The sequence below is a fragment of the Larus michahellis genome, chromosome Z (genome assembly GCF_964199755.1).
Source record: "Larus michahellis chromosome Z, bLarMic1.1, whole genome shotgun sequence".
Taxonomy (NCBI): domain Eukaryota; kingdom Metazoa; phylum Chordata; class Aves; order Charadriiformes; family Laridae; genus Larus; species Larus michahellis.
In genome coordinates this window covers 64,901,514-64,921,715 of record NC_133930.1, presented here as the reverse complement: position 1 = coordinate 64,921,715, position 20,202 = coordinate 64,901,514, and the positions used below count along the sequence as shown (strand labels likewise).

The 20,202-nt window shown below is 38.9% G+C and overlaps 1 protein-coding gene across 2 annotated transcripts in view; it reads left to right on the top strand.

The window, feature by feature from the left end:
- Positions 1-20,202, top strand: part of MCC (MCC regulator of WNT signaling pathway) — a 204,746-nt gene that overhangs the window by 25,577 nt on the left and 158,967 nt on the right. Inside the window, exon 3 of one of the 2 annotated variants that reach the window (XM_074569176.1) lies at positions 283-494. In XM_074569176.1, coding sequence (XP_074425277.1) covers positions 283-494 — 212 coding nt within the window. Of the gene's footprint in view, positions 1-282; positions 495-16,504; positions 18,489-20,202 lie in introns of those variants that run through there. The other variant, XM_074569177.1, reaches the window with a different exon arrangement.

Here is a 20,202-nt window from a genome sequence, read left to right as displayed (position 1 = left end):
AAGTTCAGGTTGGACATTAGGAAAAGGTTCTTCACTGGGAGGGTGGCTGGTCCCTGGAACAGGCATCCCAGGGAAGTGGTCACGGCACCAAGCCTGTCACAGTTCAAGGAGCATCTGGGTGGTGCTGTTAGTCATATGGTTAAGTTTTAGGTAATCCTGCAAGAAGCCAGGAGTTGGACCTGATGATGCTTATGGGTCTCTTCCAACTCAAGATATTCTATGATTCTATGTGTTCTTTATATATAGTCCATACTAGAATATTTTTCCATTTCTGCATTTTAGGTGCCTTATCAGGAGCCAGAGAAAGCTGGGAGTATGATTCAGGAGCAAGAGACCTTCAGAGTCCAGACCTCCAGAGTCATTTTACACTACAAAAGATGTTGGAGTATGGTGGAAGCAATGTGACTCAACAGGCTGCTCTGCAAAGACTTCTAGTTCAGGCCTCAAATTTTAGCAACTCTGTTGGAGGAAGCTACTTGGAACTTGCCAACACTGTAAGTGCATTTTGCCTCTGCTTTTAATTTTTGTAGAAATTTTTTCTTGTTTTTTTTTTTTCCAAAGAATCATATTAATTCCAGCCTTAGAGCCTTTGAGCCTTCACGGAAAAAATGCCACACTGCTGTTGCCTTTCATTTACCAGAAAACCAATGTGATTTTAGCAGTTGGTAGGTGTGTATTATTTCCAAAGCTTGTATAAATGAGTTTCATTAGAAAGGGTAGGAGTCTGTGAGCACCCATACAGAAGTTCTTAATTTATACGATTTAACAGTAGAAGAGTTGTGTCTGAAAACTGCCTACCAATTAATTTTTTTAAGTGTGGTGTCAGATTGTTCAGAAGTGTTGTGCAGAAAAATCCTTCCTATGTATTTCATTACTGCACACTAAATTGTGTGGTAATTATTTTAAACCCTTGGTGTGCTAGCACTGTGCTTTTTTATTTCTACAGGCAAGAACAATTCTGCGTTGTAAAAAAACCATGTAACTGTTGAAGGAGTAGGGCATTATTTTTTGCTTCCCCATCAGTGTATTGGGATTAAGTTTGCATTTTAATTTTAAGCCAGGCATGTTATAAAAGACCACCCGTTTTGTAGCATGTTTCTGACTTACGTTGCACAGCCATTTAAGTGGAGAAGTAAAGAGATGCTAAAATGAATGCAAGAAGTTTCTCATTTTTAAAGTTAATGTTTACTGGCAAGCTTGGCCTTGATGAAATAAGAGTCCTAGTTCATAGTATCGTAGGATAATTGAAGCTGTAAGAGAACCTTCGGAGGGCATATAGTCCAACATCCTGCTCAAGACTTAATGTCTGATGGAAGTGATTGCTGGCAACAAAGGGGAATCAACTTCCTTAAGCTGCATTATGTGAAAAGAAAATGATGAAAAATATTCTGAAAGTGTTTTCAAAAGCCTTCTAAGTTTTATATAAGTTTCTGAACATGAGCTGATATAACACCTAAAGTTTCCATAAGCAGAGTGAAAGCACATAGGTATTAAAACTTATCTAACGAAGAAAAGAGTTCAAGGAAGTTGGCAGTTCCTTAAAGGTATGATGTGCTCATTTTCCCTAGGAAGGATAGTAAGGGATCAGCTGGAATAAATCATAAACTCTTTGATCGTCAAAACTAGACAGAAGCATATGGAAACTGAAAAGAACAGAAAATGAGCAGGCACAGGTGTGTTATAAAGAGGATATAATGGAAGGTCTGGGAAATTATATCCCAGTTAGCAGTTTTATTTCTATATTCCAGTAGTTTTCTGGAAGTGTGAGCAATTTGATGTAAGTAAGAAAGAAGGTATAGCTTTGTAGAAGAACAATCATGTTCATCCATCTAATATCTCCTTTAACAGAATAGTAGACTTTGGAGATAGAAGAGAAACAGTATATGTCGTGTTTCTCCAATGAGACTTCTGACCCTGCCTTGACTAACGTTGTCATCATTAAGGCAAGAGGCATCGTCTAAATGTAGCTACTAATAGGTGGATATTGAACTGGTTTGAAACTTGTAAGGCACTGGTTTTTTTTTTTAATATTTCCTGAGCTTCATTCTGTCCTGTGTTCTCTGACTTGTATGAAAACATTGCCAAGCTCAAATCAGACCGTACTGGTGAGACAAGTACTTCCTTACACTGAAAACTGCTCTCACAATAATCCATTAAAAAGGTGCAAGTCTAGGTCTAAGGAAGATAGTGAGTGTAACAACATAAATTTCCTGTTCGGTTATACATATCCCGTTGCTGTGATTGACTTGCTTAAAAATTACCATTTTGGAAAGACATGAGCTGTTTCACATTTGATTATTTTAAAGGATGTAGAATACTCTTGAACAGAAGTTTAAGTAGAGCTGCTTAAGACCAGTATAGCTGTGCAATAAGAGTGGCTTGCGTACTTCTGTTTCTGGATCAGGAACTGTGAATTGCTGTGTCCTTTTTAGATATGGAGTTAAATCAGGTTTTGTGTGTGTATGTACTAATATGTCCTGTGTCTATGCTCCTGGCTGATGATGGTTCAGAAATGATGGGCCTTGGTAACCTGTTGTACATCTGCAAATATGAAGACACAGATGTGCAGTGCTACTCAAGAATGCACAGGGTGAAGGCTACTGCATTGCTATGACATGCAGAAATCTTAAAAATAGAAATTCTGAAGGCTCATAAGAAATAAAGATCTGCAGGTATTACGGCTTTCCTTTTGTTCCCATCTCTAAATTCCTTCTATGCTTACTGTCATGAAATATGCCTGATCTTTGTTTTAACAAGCATCTGTTATTCTCCTGCTTTTAAATACTCTTTCTATGTTCTTTCAAATAATAATAGAATCAGCAATCTCTCACTTATTTGTAGATGAATACAATAACATCTCCATTTGACTCCTCCTGAGCATTGGTGTCATGGGTCATATGTAAATTTTTGCTTTGGCTTTGTTAATAAAGAGGGAAAAAGGAATGGGAGAAAATGAGAGAATGGTTTACTTTGTTTTTCACTGTTTACATTTATTCCCTTTACACAGTTTTTAATACTGAGGGGCATGCTTACTGCAGTCTAAATTTAGAGTCTTTAAAGAGATAAACATAGCCGCCTTAGAGCTGTGATTTAATGTGGGTACTTCCTTCTCTTTCTCTTTCTCAGATTGTTTTACCTAGCTGCATTTGCCACAATGACAAGCCGAGCTGCTCCCTTGCATTCATTCTCAGAAATGACAGATCTCAGTTTTCACATTTTTGTGGTTTGAATCCAGGGAACTTTTCCAGTTTACACAAGGAGCTGGGCAGACTCCTTGGTACTCTAACCAGGATTACTTCAAAAAAACTGATGGAGGTTTAATAACTGCATTTCTTCCCTTTGGGAGCTGATAGTATTTCTTTTTGTAAAGCCGTGCAATAGAAGGACAAAGATTTAAAAACAGACTCTGTTGTGGACATTTCTCTCTGGAACTCTGAATGCTCTTAAAGTTAACCAGAGAGGTTTATCTTCTTCAGAACGCTTATGAAAAAGCAGAGCAGAGCCTTTCTGTGTCATCCTGCTCCTGGATGAACAGTTCCCGGCAGCTTCTCCCAAATGCAAATGCATCTACACGGACCCTATGGACGCACTCTTGAAAGCAGTGTTTTTCACGTTTCTTTGTAAATGCGTAGACTTTAGACTCAGAGGTCTAACAAGGTAACTATTGTATGGGTGAACACAAATCAGTTAGGTGCTTTCTGGTTAGAAGTCCTGTAATGGCTTTTCTCTCAGCACCTTGAAGTGCTTTTCCCTGTTGCAGTGTCAATTCTTGTTACTTAATTTCCTCTTTTTCTTTCTGACATTCCTCTTTTGATTTTCAATGATGCAGTCAGGCTAAAGACATCTCTGTGGTGATTATGTGCTTCTACAGCATAGATTATACTTCTCAGTCAATACAGGGGGTCTCCACACTGCCATTGACATTTAAATTTTCCGTCTGCAAAAGCAAAATGAGCTTCAGTCCACTATCACTTTGCTTAGTTTAAAAAGTGAATTTTTTAATGCATTTTTGAAATCCTATGAATGTACAGCTGTGCAGAGCTTTATAAAAACATAATACCTGCTCTGAAGCGTTATTGCTATTCCTTCATGGGAGTGGTGCAATTTTTTTAAAAAGTTCTGCTTGAAATTTAACCATTTGTACTCATTGCATATGTTTTTATCTGTTCATTTCATGTCATTTTGCTGTTTTGGTTTATTAACACATGTTCATATTCAGCTTTTGCTTTGCCTGAATACTTTATTCTGTAGTCTTTATAGGTTGTGTAACTCAGCATTTTTCAGATTCACATTTTTACACCTAAATATTAAGAACACATTTCTCTTTATAGCTCTTCACCTTGGTTCCAATATTTATGACTGTCATATTAAGCTTTAACATGACCTGTCACCACTTACTGATGAGGTAGCTGTTCATGCCAGTGGGTTAAATACTACCTCAGATATCTCTGATGGGAACCATTGCATGTGTTCCAAATGTAATAATTTATGACCTTTGTTTGTATTGCATTGGGATGTAAAGAATTTAAATATTCTTCATGGATAGAAAACAATTCAAACATTTCAAAGGATTTCTTTGTGCATGTGCATGTTTGGGAGTTGTTTTTAATTTGTACTTGAATCTTCAAAGTCAGACAAGGATCGCTAATGTGGATAGTCATATAACTGTAGTGAAATAGCTGATGCGTGTGGTGTCACATCTGTTCACTGCCCAGGCGGCCATGTGATCTTGATGTGTTCCCTGTGGTGCTAACATGAGAGATAGCGCTCTGTTGTAGGAGCCGAAGTATTCCTGTTCTCTGGAAACATTGCACAGGGCAGCATCTTGATATGATAGGTATATCTCACAGTAGAATTCTGTTGAAGTCTAATAAACAGAAGCAATAAGATTTGGATATGTTTAATTCCCTTTTCATATTGTCCTTGCACATGATTAAAATAGACCAGTAGAATGTGTGCATATAATAATAAGCTATGTGCGTATTGTTAGTTTCTGTTGCCTTAGTTCAGTGTTGTTTCAAGATTCATGTATTTGTTGTCACAAGTAGCGACATTTAGATAATTGAGATTGTTTTATTTGCCACGGCTATATGATCTCATACCTTCATTCTTTTAACTGTAAATAACTCTGATTTGCTGAGAAAGTATCTGCACAAAGATCTTACATTTTTAAAATGTGACCCCAAGTATGTTGATATATGGGTTGTTTGTTTTTTAACTATCCAGTCCCTGGACTGGTGTGAATCCAGGGTCCTTTAATTTCTTATTTTTCCTTCCAAAGACACTTCAGCTGTATTGGAAGCTCTTGGAATGCACCTTCCTTGCCAGAGTTCTTTTGGGTAACCCCATATACCAGGGTATAGTTGACTTGCAGCGAGGAAGAGTACAGCTGTATTTTGAGAAAAAAAATGTGGTAGGATTTCTTCATGACTGCCTGCTTTTAGATGCCTGTGTTGCCATTTCATCCTCAAAGCGGCCACGTAAGTGCCACAGATGTGGTTGCTCCTACTGACTCAGAGAGAAAGGCATATTTACAGAGTTGCCAGCATCGCTTCCTGCAGCATCTCGTTGTTCTGGCCAACAACTAAGCAGGCATAATCCTGCTTTATCTTGTGCAGTGCTGTCAATGCAAGATGGATGTGTCTAGGTAGGACGGCATTGGTGCAGATTGCTCCGCCGGCCAAATCTGCGCTTACTTCTCGTCTTAAGGGGAGCTGGTTTTGGAATGTCTCCATCAAGAACAAAACAGAAAGCTAATGCAACAAGATTCTTAATGCATCTAACTACTCTGGTACATGCTCTTCCTCAGCTATTCCTGTCTGAGTTGCATGTGTGTGTACCTCATTTGGAGGTACTAAAGACTTTGAGTTTGAGAATGGACTGTTTTGATTGTGCATCTGTGTGACAGGGTGTGCTTTCCGTACAGCAGAATTAAGGTGACTAAGCCGAATTTAATTCTGTGGAATCTCTGTGCCAAGTAAAGATACCATCTCTGTTGGGTACACAACCCAAAAGTTTATAAAGTACAAAGGCATACTGGAAATATTCACAGCAAAGCAATATGTAGTTGTATTAGTGGTAGTTTCTCAGCGTTCTCACTAGCAAATGAGAACTTAATATCTTTGTCTTAGGAAGTCTCATGTTCTCTGAAAACAGATATTCTTATGGCGATACCACTTCCTTAGTCAGACTCAGTGAATGTTTGCAATGCTAATTTTTCCTCCTTGAGAGCATTGAGCTGCAAGTTATGACAGATAGAACCATTGCTTTGAGAAAGCTATTCTTTTTAGTTGACGTAGTTTATACCAAATGATCATATTTCAAAAGTCCCTATTACATTTTTCAGGGAGAGGTGGCTTTTCCTTTCCCACCTAGATGATCTGCTTCATAATCAGGCAAACCTAACTTGCTGTGGCCTATTTATGTGAATAGCTTTTGGGTATAAAAGTGTACACTTGATAGTAATGTTGTGTTTACATTTATGTCAGACTGTAGTGCAGCTGGTTCTGAATAATGGCTTGAAATAGCATTAATGGGCTGTTCCACCCTGAGTCACAATAACCATTTCTGTTCTCTGAGATGCGTGTAAATGTAAATTAAGTGACTCGCATGTTAATTCTCTACTGCTGTCATGCTATTGAACATACAACGATTTCTTGCAATGCCTTAATGTTATGAAGTGTATTCAGTACTTTATCAAGAGAATATTGTAGAGATGCTTGGTATTTGACATATATTCACATAGGACATTCTATGATGAAATTCAAAACGCTGAATTTAATCTCTTTGTCTGGCTCTTTCAAACCATTCGACAATATGTCAATTATTCTGTTACCTCCCAGTTTGGCTGTAAGACAGCCGGATGATATTTCTAGTGTCCTTTGCCCTGTGACTAGCAGCGGACGCCTATGTAACCAACAGTCTTTCCTTACAAAGACTGATATGATCAGATTATCCGCTGATAACAGATGTCTGCTTGTCCATCTTATGTATGTAAGTTTTTATATGGCACAAGTCACTGTAATGATAGCATGTTTAGAGAGTAAAAATTATACTGCTTAAAAACTCCATACCACTCACCCTCCCCAAAAGCTGTAAACCTAGTATGTGTATGTAATTTTTTAAGCTACATTTTTGGCTCATTTTAACTAAGCTAGTAAATGTAGATTTTTAAATTTACTCCTTAAAACCAGGAGGGATTGTCTTTTTGCCAAAGAAAGCAAAAATACTTTTGTAGGGGATGGGGAAAAAAGGGCTTCATAGAGATTTTTGGCAGTCTAGGTATACTCTTACAGCATCCTAAATATGAACCATTTTCTCTATTGTTTAATTTATTGCCATCAGAAGTAAATTAAATATGAGTTCTACTGAAATCACACAGGTATTTCTTTTTCGAAATGATGTTTTAAGTCACAGTATTAAGAAAGTCTGAAGATAGAACTGTACTGTGAAAGATAAATCAATGGCTGGTTTGTAGACTACTTCTGTTTGGTGTCCTTGTTAAGGAGAACCTACTTAAAGTGTCTCGTCTAATTTCTAAAGTTTTTATGGTTTTATGACTCAGTACTATTGGTATGTCCTTTTCTGCCAAAGTCTGCCCCTTTTTCTTCTCTTCCCTGTCTCCAAATCTTATTTGTTTTTAAATTAAGCCTGTTTGTTCCATGGTTTGGGAAGCTCTCTTCCAGCTTCCCCACCCCTTCCCTTATAGACAGGGAAATTTGGCCCCAAGGCATCAGATGTCCCTTAAACTCAAGGCACAACTTCTGGGATGGAAGAGAGTAGTGCCTTTCTAGTCCCTCTGCATGAGGCTAGTGTGGGTAAGAAACAACTTAGATTTTGTGTATTTCAGGGAATTTGTTCAATGCTATAACCACTTTGTAGGATATGTCAGAATTCAGTTACTTGTGCATGGATTGATTTTTCCCAAGTTGTTTTGTTGGCGAGTCTGTTCTGTATTGGGGAACGAGTGCATACTGTTACAGTAAACCGCAGGAGCCAGGTCTCTTCCTCTCCCCCACCCTTGCAGCCATTTGTTTTCCATGTCCTACATGCAACTTGTATTACAATTTGTTTTCGTGCCAATAAAAGCTATTACTGTAAAAACGTAGCTTAATGATTCCTTCAGCTGGAATCCCAGTAGGTAGGAAGGCCTGAAGTAGAACAAGTTTCTAGTGGTGTGGACAGTAGACCCTACTCTTTATAAAAGATTTGTGACCAAGATAGCCTTGCCTTTTGTGCTTTTGCTTCCAAAGTAAGCATCATTTCCATTCTGACAGCCTAAAAATAGAATCCAAGAATGCCATTAAAGGAAAAACTGATTATTGGAATATAGATTCAGGAGGCGAGGCTTGGCTTGTCAGAAGGCAGGCACAAAGGCAGTTTTGTCTGACAGATGTTTTTTATGTTTAGGGATGTGGGAAGCTGTTTGCTGTTTGTCTTTGATTTCAAGCCAGCATTGTAAGCAAGTTTGTTTGTCTGAAGCAGGCATCAGGTGTAACAGGATTCTGCATTGTGTTCATACATTTCTGGCCTCCATAGCCCTCTAATAGTGCTCAGTTATTCATTTTTCTCTTAAAATGGATGTTATGGATTAGGTCTGCCAGGACTCATCTGTTTTATAGGTAATGTAGTTTTTCTGTCTTTTGAACTTATTGGATGGTGGCAGACACAGAGGTTAGGCAAATTATAAACTTCCTTGAAAATTCCCTTCAGTAGCGTATATGCTGAGGTTCTTTTTTTAAAAAAAAAAATTCTGTTGCTGTTTCCATCTGCAGACAATCACTGCACAACGTGATGGGTGTCAGCACAGGGCACGTTCATTCAGGCAGCCTTTTAATAGATCCTTTTGACTGAGGCTTTTAATTGGATCTTTTATGTGAGAGTTGAACAGTATCTCTTACAAGCATGTAATGAAGGTGAAGTGCACAGAATAATGGGTTTTGACCCAGCTCTGTGGTTGTAATTGGATGGGAACTGGTGTGTGGCGATTGGGTGCTATAGAAAAGGGGGTCTTAACAAGTGTGTGTAAGTAGACATTTTGAAGGTCTATGGATAAAGTTTCAAAACTTCTAATTCAACTTAGTTGCAAGGACTTTGTATCTACCCCCGCCTCATTGCTTAGAAACTGTCTTTATGCATCCCATTTTGTTTGTTGTAGTTAAGGGAGCTGTGGCTCCCATGCAGGTGTTCAGATCTTTTTACTTTTCTAAACTTTTTTCCCCCCAGTTGTGTGGAATGGAGAACAATTCTCCTGGTGGTACGTTGGGCCAGCAGCACTGCACACAGCTGTACAGAATACAGTATTATTACATCGCTTGGCAGTGGTAAACTGAACCTGAGGCCCAGGATTAATCTCTTGAAGCAACATTAACCTCCTGGATCCCGATGTGCCATAAAGATGACCATGTAGCTCTTGTCACAGGGTCCTCTGTCTCACCAGCTTTTCTGCCTGTTCTCTGAGTGTGAACTGTTGACCTGACATAGTTGCAGTTGGCAATGCTGAGCATCTGTGAATCCTCATTTATTGAAAAGGTGGTAAGACTTATTCCCCCTCCCCTTCTGCACACATACTAAACCCTTATGTTTTGGTTATGTGATGTATAGGAATTTTGATTAAAAAGTGAAAATCTTAACCGCAGTGCACAGTTGAAAATGGACTCTTAAGTGCTTTTGCAGTTCAGTGCTAGTTCAGTTATAATGGAGTGATGAATCGTATCCTGCCAACCAAGCGAGACAAGGCAGGGTTTCCACAGAAGCCTGTCAGTGCTGTGGTTAAATTCATCAAGATGCTCCTGCTCCCTGGAGTTGTTTCTCTGTCACTGTCAGGTCTGGGACATGGATCTGAGGCAGTGCAGGATGCTGTTCAAACCACTGCTCAAACTCCCTGCTTCTCTTTATGTTCCGGGGTTTTTTTGGGTGAATATATGGTTGTCAGCACAGCTGTTTCGGGGAAGTATTTTGGTGCCAGTGCAGAGAAAATGGGAGGTGAGTACTTCTGCACAGGCACTCTCTTGTGCTTAATGGTTCTACTTTTTGAGAAGAACTGTTTCAGCATGATTGCCTCATTTTGTGCTAGAAAACCACATTATCACTTCTCATCTGGGAGACAGATTATGACAATAGCTATGTTGTAATGTATTGGTAAACTCCCCATTTTCTCATGGTAGGAAGCAATCAAAGTAAACTCTGAGTTCGAGAAGGGCAGTGTCTGCTCTGTGAAGAGTTCATAATGAAATAAGAACCCCACTGATGTATCCAAGTGAGGCTTGTGCCTTTAGGTTAAATACCCATCTCTAATTTCCTACACTGAGTTTTGTATTACTTTACCTACTTGACGTTATTATTTTAGGGAAGTAACTGGAGAAAAAGAGATTCAATCTTTCTACCCTATGAATTTTTAAAGAGATTATAAGTGCGTATTATTGGTTGAATCTGATTTTGACATGAATTGATTGTCTGGTGTACATTATAGAAAAGGAGGGAAAAGTCTTTGCTTCTGTAGCACCTACAGGGGTGCCAGATGTTTCTTCATAATGATGAAGTGTCTTGTGCCAGGATTCTAAATTCTGAAGACAGAACAAACAAGACTTTTTTTATTTTTATTTTTTTAGAAATGGGTTTGTTTATTGCTTTGGTTTAGTTGGTTGATAGACCCTTATCTGAGAGTAAACGCTAGAAATATTTAGCAAGTCATTTCTAAACTTAATGAAGTAAGGGACTATCCAGATGAGGCTTGAAAGTAAAGAGGATTTTAGCTTTGTAATCATGTTTCATGAACCTGAAGTAAGTAAAAAAGTGAGAAAAGCCTTGAGAAAAGTGTAAACAGGTCTTGGGTTGTAGAACAAAACAGACAATACAAGAAAGTCAGAAGTATCATAAATGCTGAAGGAGAGTTGTTTGCTGTCCCTCCCAATGTAAAATGAGCCTGACAGATAGGAAGGCTGAAGTAGAAATGAGTGAGGCAGAGGTAAGGCAGTCTTGAAGATTATGATGAGAAGCTTAAATGTAGGAAGATGTATAGGAAAAATGTCACGGGAGAGAATTGAAGGGTACATGGCAAAGCAGTTAGAAGAGCAAAAACCTGAATTTTATAGACCAGATGGGTGGGTAGAAAACAGAGCTTGGGTTTTATGATTAGCTATCCAGGGAGAGGAAAAAAAAACACCACAGACCTTTAGAAAAATAAAGAAATACTCATATTTACTGGATAGTAAATAGGGAGTTGAGAAGTGATCTGCAGACTAACTTGCTGATCTTCGTGAGCAGGCACTAAACTATGCAGCCAAGGAAGATAGCAAGTTAAAATAAACTTCAGATGAGGGCTGTAGGAATTCAGTTACAATAATCTTAAGTTTGTTGATAATAAAATAGATCTGGCTGAACACTAGGGGGTTTGATTCACCAGAGGTTTCATATATATCAGTTCAGTTCACATCATTGAAGTAATTTTTGGTACAATTTCTGCCAAAATGAAAGCTCCCTAAACCCCGTAAGTGCTCAGTGAAGTTGATGCTCCTGTTATTTAAATGCTCATGCCAGACAAAAAATCTTGTAGAGCTTCAAGTAGGGATCTGTCAGACACTTGCCTTGCATTTGCCAGAATTCATCTGATTCAAAATGTTTCAAATGGAGCATTTCGGTGAATCCAAACTTTAAAATACTTACATACACATACATCTGTAAGTATTTTATTTATATAGATAAGATAGATGTAGATTTTATTTATATAAATATTTTATTTATATAGATAAGTGTGTGTACACACGTGTATATAATACAAGTGTATATATGTGTGTGTTTGTGTAAGTATGTATAGTATATATATACAAACATCACACACACTACATATACACAAATATGTATATGTGCGTGTGTGTATATATACGCATGTAGTGTATATATATGTGTGTATGTCTATATATACACATGTAGCGTATATATACATACACATGCAGGCAGAAGTTATCCATCAGTTCATCTGTTAAACATTCAGGAGAGATCTTGACTGCAGATGGTGAAATGGGATGCATGTCTAGGTGGGGGGTGAAGCATCCAAGTACAGTTCTGATGTAAACCAGGGGCCAGGATCCCTCCCCCTTCTTTGTGTCACTGTGGGCACTTATGTGGTCATTGATCCAGGTCACAGAGTTGTGTCCAGTGGTAATGTAAGTCAGAGTGGAGAGAAATCTTATAATTGGAGAAAATAATTACAGACTGACCACACGTAGATGTTTTGGAAGAGTTCAAGAGTGAAAGAGAAGTGGGCAGCTGATGAACTGGGATGCTAAATGTTTGCAGAGATGAGATCATGACTGTGGAGTGGGGACTGGAACTGGAAATGAGACTGTATGAAGGACAAGAAACAAAACCAAGGGAGTTTAGGAGTAAGAAGAGAATGTAAATAAGGAAATATCACTATCAGGGACTGGGAAAAATGGGAGAGACTTAGCAGGCCAGTCCTGGTGAATCTTTCTTATGCAAGTGAGAATTTTTGAAACAGGTTCAGTTCACAACTACTAACAAAGTGAGGGAATACAGGTTCTGATAAAGTAGAAGAGTAGATATCTTAAAGGTAGGATTAACCCACAGGCATTTTATTAAGAGTGGTTGTATTTTTAGTGCAATAAGTACGCAAAGCCAAAGGCTTGTAGAGAAGTTAAATCAGAATGGCTACCAAGACTGTAGGGGCTGAAAGTGAAATAAGTGATGTTACCTTGTGGTTAATAACTGGTGGAATGCATGACTGAACTGAGGGAATGCCGGACAATGAAAGGAAGCTAAGCATGATGGCATGAATTGTAGTTTACAGAATGGCCTTGTTAGTGTTTTTAAGCAAGGTACAAATGAAAGGTGATTATAATTACGTGGCTGCAACATGAAAAGAGCATAGAAATTGCTACCGTGTCTCCCTGTTGTTCTCACAGACAAGTCTCTAATATGACTAACAGGCACACATTGACTCCCTGGTCCTTTTCCTGTCCTGACCTGGTGCTAAGGCTCTTTGGGGTCAGGGGGAGTCAAACTGAATGTGATGGCTGTGGATGAGATGACAGAAAATGAGAGTGGCTGTTTGACAGGTTGGTGAGTGGCTTCATGGTGTGAAATACTGGAGAATGGAAAAAGGGATCAAATGTGAACTCCCAAGGAGACTGGTCAGGTCAAGGACATGACTTTTTAAGTGGATTAAGTATTTGAGGAAGGATGAACAGGTGAGAGAAGCTGATTGAAGTGCTATTTGGAAATTACATTATTCTTGACGTGTTATCTGTTTTAGACTAATCGAGATGGTACGATTGAAGGGAAGAAGAGAAGTTTGCATGTGTTTTCTTCAGAGAGAGTGCTTCATTCTTCGTATAAGGTTACTTGCAATTGTTTCAAATGAGTTGGATTTTTTTTTTCTCTCAACCTAGGTGCGTAACCTTAACTAACATTAATGAGAACATCTTCCATCAAGAAGAACCTACCATCCCTTTCAGCCTTTTCCTTTTAAATCATAGTGCATTAGTGCTATTGAATAAAGAATTTTCTGGAAACATTATCCAACTACTGTATTGAATTTTTGCTTCCAAGTGTAGCATTCATGCTAACCTTCTGAGTGCTACTATTTTGTCTGTGGAAATTTAGGCTTTGGCACTACACCTGTGTATTTTGTGCCAGAGTGAGAACAAAAACATATTGTACTCAAATTGTGTGTAGTAGAGTTGCAGTGTTCAAAGGTGTAATTTATTTTTGTGTGGGATTGTGCCGGGTGCTGCTCTAACTGTAGAGATGGTATTGAAACACACAAACACAAACTAAATGCTCAGTGGACTTCAATTGGTTGCATTCCAGTTCCAGAGCTAATTACACAGAACCAACCAAGAAGGCTTTATTTCGTACATCCTGGAATTGTGATCAGCTGATTGTGCATGTTGTATGCAGAGTGAAATTGCTTCTCAGAAAGCGGTACATGCTATGCTGAAGAATATGTGATACATAGGTATTAATAGATAATTGTTTTATGCTGTAGTTTTCACTCTGCAGCTATCAAAACAAGGAAGGAACATTCATGTGTGGCAATTGTCACACCTGCTCCAGTAACTGTTAAGAAATAGAGTATTGTAACTACTGAGACATACTATGAGGGAGAAGCCTTGTAAAATAACTACAGTGCTATTTTTTTCCATATTCTGTGGCAGTTTCAAAAGTAAAGGTGAGAAGGGTAAGAGAGTTGTATCTTGTCCCATAAGAATCCTTTTACACCAGGTGGTAGAGTAAATCTTATTAAATGATTATTCAGATAGAATCAAAAGGTAGACTCCTCAGGGAATCTTGGATACATGTCATTGATTCTTTTACTACAGTTTAATAAGAGTAAACAAATGGAATAGAGTGGCCATAGGATTATTAGATCAACAATCAGCAAACTGGCCACCCTAATGGTTGTTACTGGATAATTCTGAAATTATCTTGGGAAGAATCTGTCAGTGCAAATGCACTTACCTACAAGCAGTATGCATCATGAGTGCTTTAGAGGTACAGAAAGCAGTAATTGATCAGAATGCACTGAGATTGAGTGGAAGCCCAGGCCAGTGTCTCTGTCTTGACAGAAGACATTTGGCGGATGTTGTTTCTGAAAGCCTCAGTGACAGTCCGGTTCATCCAGCTTCTTTTTTCCCCCTTCTTGTTTGTATCATAGTACACACTGAGGCATCCGCTGAGAGAGCATGTCCTCTTGGGCTAAGAAATGTACATCTGTAGGTTAAGAGATTCCTCTTCCCATGCCCATCTCGACCCCCTTCCTGACTGTAGAGGCTAAAAAAGAAGACAGGCACAAGGTTGAGGGCAAGGGAGCATCACTACCCTAGGCGAGGAGCTGAGTCGGGGGAGAGAATGAACAGTCAGTCATCAAACGATCCAACAGGCACCTCTCTTTTGCTGGATCATAGAGTACTCTGTTCTTTCCTGGCAATGCAAAATTGGCATACTTGAGATTTTCCTTTGTTTTCTTTGAAGAGTGCCTTTGGCACAAGCCAATAGGAAAATATACTTTGGCTTCAACAAAGTTCTTAGTACCCTGCTACCGTATTAGATCACTTGCATGTATTTGAAAATGGTGAAACTGCCTGGAGACAACTGGTCAGGTCTATCTGGGGATTTAATTTTGTGATGTAAGGTTTTCATTCAGTTAGTAAGTGGTCTCAGGGGTGTGCTAGATAATACGTCATTTCACTGAGAAGCAAGTTCTACACCTTCAGGTAGAATATGTCCTCGATACTATTGAGTATTTAAAAATGTGATATAATAGTAACTATTTTAGAAGAATGATTACATTTAGTCTTAGGTAGCCCTCCACAATAAAGAAATGACTGCAAAGTTTGTAAGGACATTGAAACAAGCAGTGCCAGTACTTATAGGTCAGTTGAAAGTAACAGTTGATGCTTTCCAGATGAGAAATCTGTAATCCTGTACCACTCAGTTCAAGCATGCAGACATTGCAATGGGAGTCAGCTGGGCTTAAAGTGAAATCATTTATCATCAGAGTTTGGTTTAACTGTTTCATTAATTTGCATGTGAGTTGCAATTAGTTTTAGATTTTTTAAATATAAATATAAATTGTTCTGAAAGTATCTGCATGTATCTCCCATGTTCTTGTGCATATCTGAAACTGTGAATTCTGCTGTGGTTTTTCAGTCAGTATCTCTGTCTCTTTCCATCATGTTACTGTATGGAGCAGGAAGGAGGCAGGAAAAGAATCCTGTGCAGCATATGGGTACAGTACAGAGTGGATCTAGTTCAGATCCTCAAATGTCCTGCACCGTTATCCTTAGGATGCATCCATAGTGCCGTGCGTGGCAATGGTGAATGAGAAAAGCAAATCAAATGTTTAATTTCTGAATGCCTGTTTATAGTAAGTCAGCTGGGAAGTATTTGCCAGTGTAGGGATATAGTATGGGAAAAGCAATATGTTGTAGCCATAATTAATATGGTCTTTTCTTTAGAAAAGGAAAACCTTAGAACTTTATTCTTCAGTAATTCTGAGACTCATTCCTGTGTTAGTGAACCTGTGATACGTGTGACAGAACTGGACAAAGATCAGATCAAAGCAGATTATACGAAGGAATATGAAAGTCAACAGGGGTAGTGATGCAAAATACTAAAGCTTTTTCACCCTCCCATTTGTGAACGCATGACTTGGAAAAGATAAAACATTTTTAAATGTACTGTGTCAGCTGCGGGAACTTTTGAACTGAAGTTGTTTTCTCATGTACGAGAAATGAAGTAAGTCGTTATACAGTACCTTTGTTCCTGGGTGTAAAACGCTGTTAATCACATTTTAACGCACAGGAAATCAGCATACGAAACTGCTGTGGATACGCTGTTCCATACTGCAGTCCGGAGGACCCTGCATCTTCCAGGCTTCCTACCCACTGGAGGGGGAGTGGAGGGGGGGGTTGCCCAGTGTGGCACTTGCTGTGGCTGAGACAGCAGCCATCTGCCAGCAGAGAGCAGTGCAGCCCCTTGCCGGTATTTGAGGGGCCATAAATGGAAACATATGTCGGGAACAAAGCGGATGAGTGAGGAGGAATGTACAGAGAAGCATTAAACGTAGAGACAGAACTGAATCTAAAGGTGAGATGGGGAGGATGCTCTCAAGGAGGAAAATAACGAAGAATGGAGGCAGCGTGAGGTGGGCATGAAAAGAGGAAGGGAAACCCAAAAATGCAGGCGACTAGAAAGCAAACAGGAGAACAGCACAAATACGGCAAAGAGAAAGGAAAGGCTGGAAAATAGACCTGGAGGATAAAAGTAAAAAGTCTTGTAAAGAGATTGTGGCATGTCGCTTGCCCCTTGTGCCAGAGGAGAGTTGCAGTTCCTGATGCTGGGCACAGATGGACAGGGACAGGGAAAGTGCTATTGCCTTTTAGTATTGTAGAGTGATATAGATGTGTTTATCTTGGTTCTTGTTCTTACTGCACTTTCTGTATTGTCATTTGAATGAATTATCCCCATGACTGCATACTGATATTCATCTTGATTAACAGAGGAGAAAAGAAAAAAAACAAACACAAAATAATTTTCAAAATGTTGCTCTTGGAGTGCATTATTTCCCATGTAAATGTTTTTTGCCAGGGTGCAAGAATTGTGCCACAGCTTGTATAGCATTTATGCCTGTTTCTCATGGGTTTTTTTTCTGATTTTTTTCTCTTAATTTCTGAATTTTTCTGAATTCTAAGTTGACACAATAATAATACATTGTATTAAGATGATCAGGTAAATTTCCTCCGCAGAGTTATAGCACTTCCTACTTCTAACTCCAAAAGTACATCATAATCCAGTATCACAGAGTGTGTGAGGCTGTCACTATGTTTTAGGGGATGGAGGAAAGGGGAAAGGAGTTTGTGTGTTCGTGCAATGGGTGCAGCATGTCTACAAATCCAGCTTGTTAAAGATTTTTCTAGATTATTAGTTGAATCTCGAAAGCAAATGCTTTTTTCTCCTCTTCTACCGTAGCATCTCCCTAAAGTCTTTGTAAAATGTCAGTGTGTTACGTAAAATCTGCAGCTTTCTAATGGTGCTTTGGGGCTTACTGTGACCTTTTGAAATGGTTACAACCCCCACCCTCTAAAGCCCCTCCAACTTTCCTTACTTAATCGCACATGGGAATAGGGAAATAGGAATCCAATTTATTGTTATCCAGGTGGCATTTCCTGTTACTTATCTTTATAGTTTTGTGTATAGTAATTAGCATGCAGAAAGCTGGAAAGATGCCTGTAATTCCAAAATGAACTCTCTGTAGCTCTCTCCCTCCCACTTGCACTCTCCTTTTAGTACCGCCCCTTCCATGCACCCTTTAGCCAGCAGCAAGACAGCTGTATTTGATCATAAACCACTTAAACTCCAGGCTCACTGGCAGGGGAAACTTTAGCGTGAAGTGCAGCGTTGGTTTGTCTCGGGGAGGGGAGCTTTCTTCTCTTTTCCCTTCTCCCTCCCTCAACACTGAAGACTGTAGCAGCCTTTTAATTTCTCTGTGAACTTGCGTGAAGCTCATCAATTTTTTCTGAGTGCATTAAGCAGCGCTGGGAGATGCCCTTAAACAGAGTTGTGGAGAAGAGCAGCATAAAACAGACAGCGGAGATGAAGCACGCCTTGCAGATGGACTAAGACAGCCCTGGGATCCTGGCAAGCAGTTTCTTCCCTGCGTTCTCGGAGCACTTCACAATATTAATAGTTCTCTTACAGCAATGGATTGTCTGTGAAGTCAAAACCAGTGTGGCTCTTTGAGAAGATCTTGCATCATTAATTTAAACTATCAATGTGGAGTAAAAATGGCTGTCTAGAGCAAAATGTGTAAGACAGAAAAATTTTGGAGAAGAAAGTATTGAATCAGTTGAACAAAGCTTCGAAGCATTAAAATCTGCAGAAATCGTCAAGCCTTGAGAAGTCTAATCATGAATTCTGGAGTTGCTATGAAATATGGAAATGACTCCCCTGCAGAGCTCAGTGAGGTAAGCAGTTTCAGTGCCCTTCTTTATGCTTTAAAAAGGAACGCTCCCCTTTTGGGCTTTCAGTCTGCAATCAACGCAATTAAAAATTAATAGAATGTGTATCTTGCTGTAACTTGCTGTGCCAGTCAGGAAATGACCTGAACTTTTTTGCTGCTTTACTCTGAATAAGTGGTGAAAAGCAAATGATTGTAACCACGTAGAGACATTTTTCCTGTTATCCTGCAGCAGAGATTGCCTTGCCTCCCAAGAGCTGTGTTTATCCCCAACATTTATCTTTGCAGTAGGTGAAATATGGAGATCTCAGTTGAGATTAAGCAGATGGTGACTAATTTAGGAGGAAAGTGGGGTGAGCGGAAGGTGACAAATATTTATTGGTAAGACAACAACATTGGCAGAAGTTGTGTTTGCTTGTATTTAGCCAAGGTGATGTTGTTTCTTTAGGTTAGATGAATTAGGTTACTTTCCTTCCTTGACTAAAAGAAAACAAGCCATGGGAAACTTTATTTTTTCCATTGGAAACCATAGCAAGCTGTTCTTTCTTACAGTTGTGGGATGTCTGGTTTTTGTATAACATGATTGTGTGTGTGTTTTTAATAAATTTGAAATTAAAGCCATATCAGATGTTGTGCAAATGCTTAATAAATATTTTAGAAGTGGCATATTTTGTCAGTTACTGAAATGTCGTAGATATGTCATCCTTAGGGGCTTTACTGAGAACTGCTAATTTAGTTATGCTATGAAATCCCAAGCATTTGATTAAGGTCATTTTGTAGAAAATTGAATCTCCAGTCTGTATTATCCCAGTTTAACTGAAATGCTTCTCTTTCCCTTTTGCCCATTTCTTGATACACCTTTTACTGTAACATATCCTTTGTTTACTTTATCTGTTTGGTTTTTTTAGGAATTTAGATTCTGCTTGGCAGAATGAGACAGTTAGCAATTTCTGGAGTTAATTGTACTGAGAAAGGAAACAGTGAGTTATAGAATGGAAAACAAATCAGTAGGCTAGTGAGGGGGACAACAGCACAGGGGGAAGCAGAATAAATGTGTGAGATACAAACAAGTGCAGTACCCTGCCACGCAAGAGGAACAGTAGGTTGGTAACTGGGCAGTTCTTACAAAAGAAATTTCATATGTGTTCCTCCTTTACGTACAAAAGAGTTCAATTTCATTAACTTGATGTTACTTTTTGAAAGTTGAAAACTTGTGTATTGGGAACACAGCACAAATAGAGTTCATAAACTCAGCATAAAAGCCTGGGTTACGTTTGGTACGAGTCTGCCATGGTGTTTCTGGCAATGGTTGTATTGATGGCCTGCTGATCACGGCTTTCTATCCTCACAACATTTAATTTTCAAGACTATGCAGATTCACAGAAAACATGGAGTGCTGCAAAGATTTGCTATTTGGGTCATTATGTGGAGCAGGCAGTATTTACTGGTAGCGCTGCTACCTAGAAATATTATCTGTTCAAGGTTACTTTATGCATCCAGGAAGTAAGACTTCTGTTGTAAGAAATCCCTTTTTCTTCTGATGTTTTAACATAGGAAATATTGAAAGGAGTCTGTGACACTGCACTGTGCAACATTTTTGTTGGGTTTTTTTATTTGTTTTTTTTTTTTTCCAACAAGCTTACTTTAACACTTAATTGACATTTGTACTCTGGCACGACAGGTGAGTTAGAAATAGGCCCCTTTCTGACTGCAAACATACC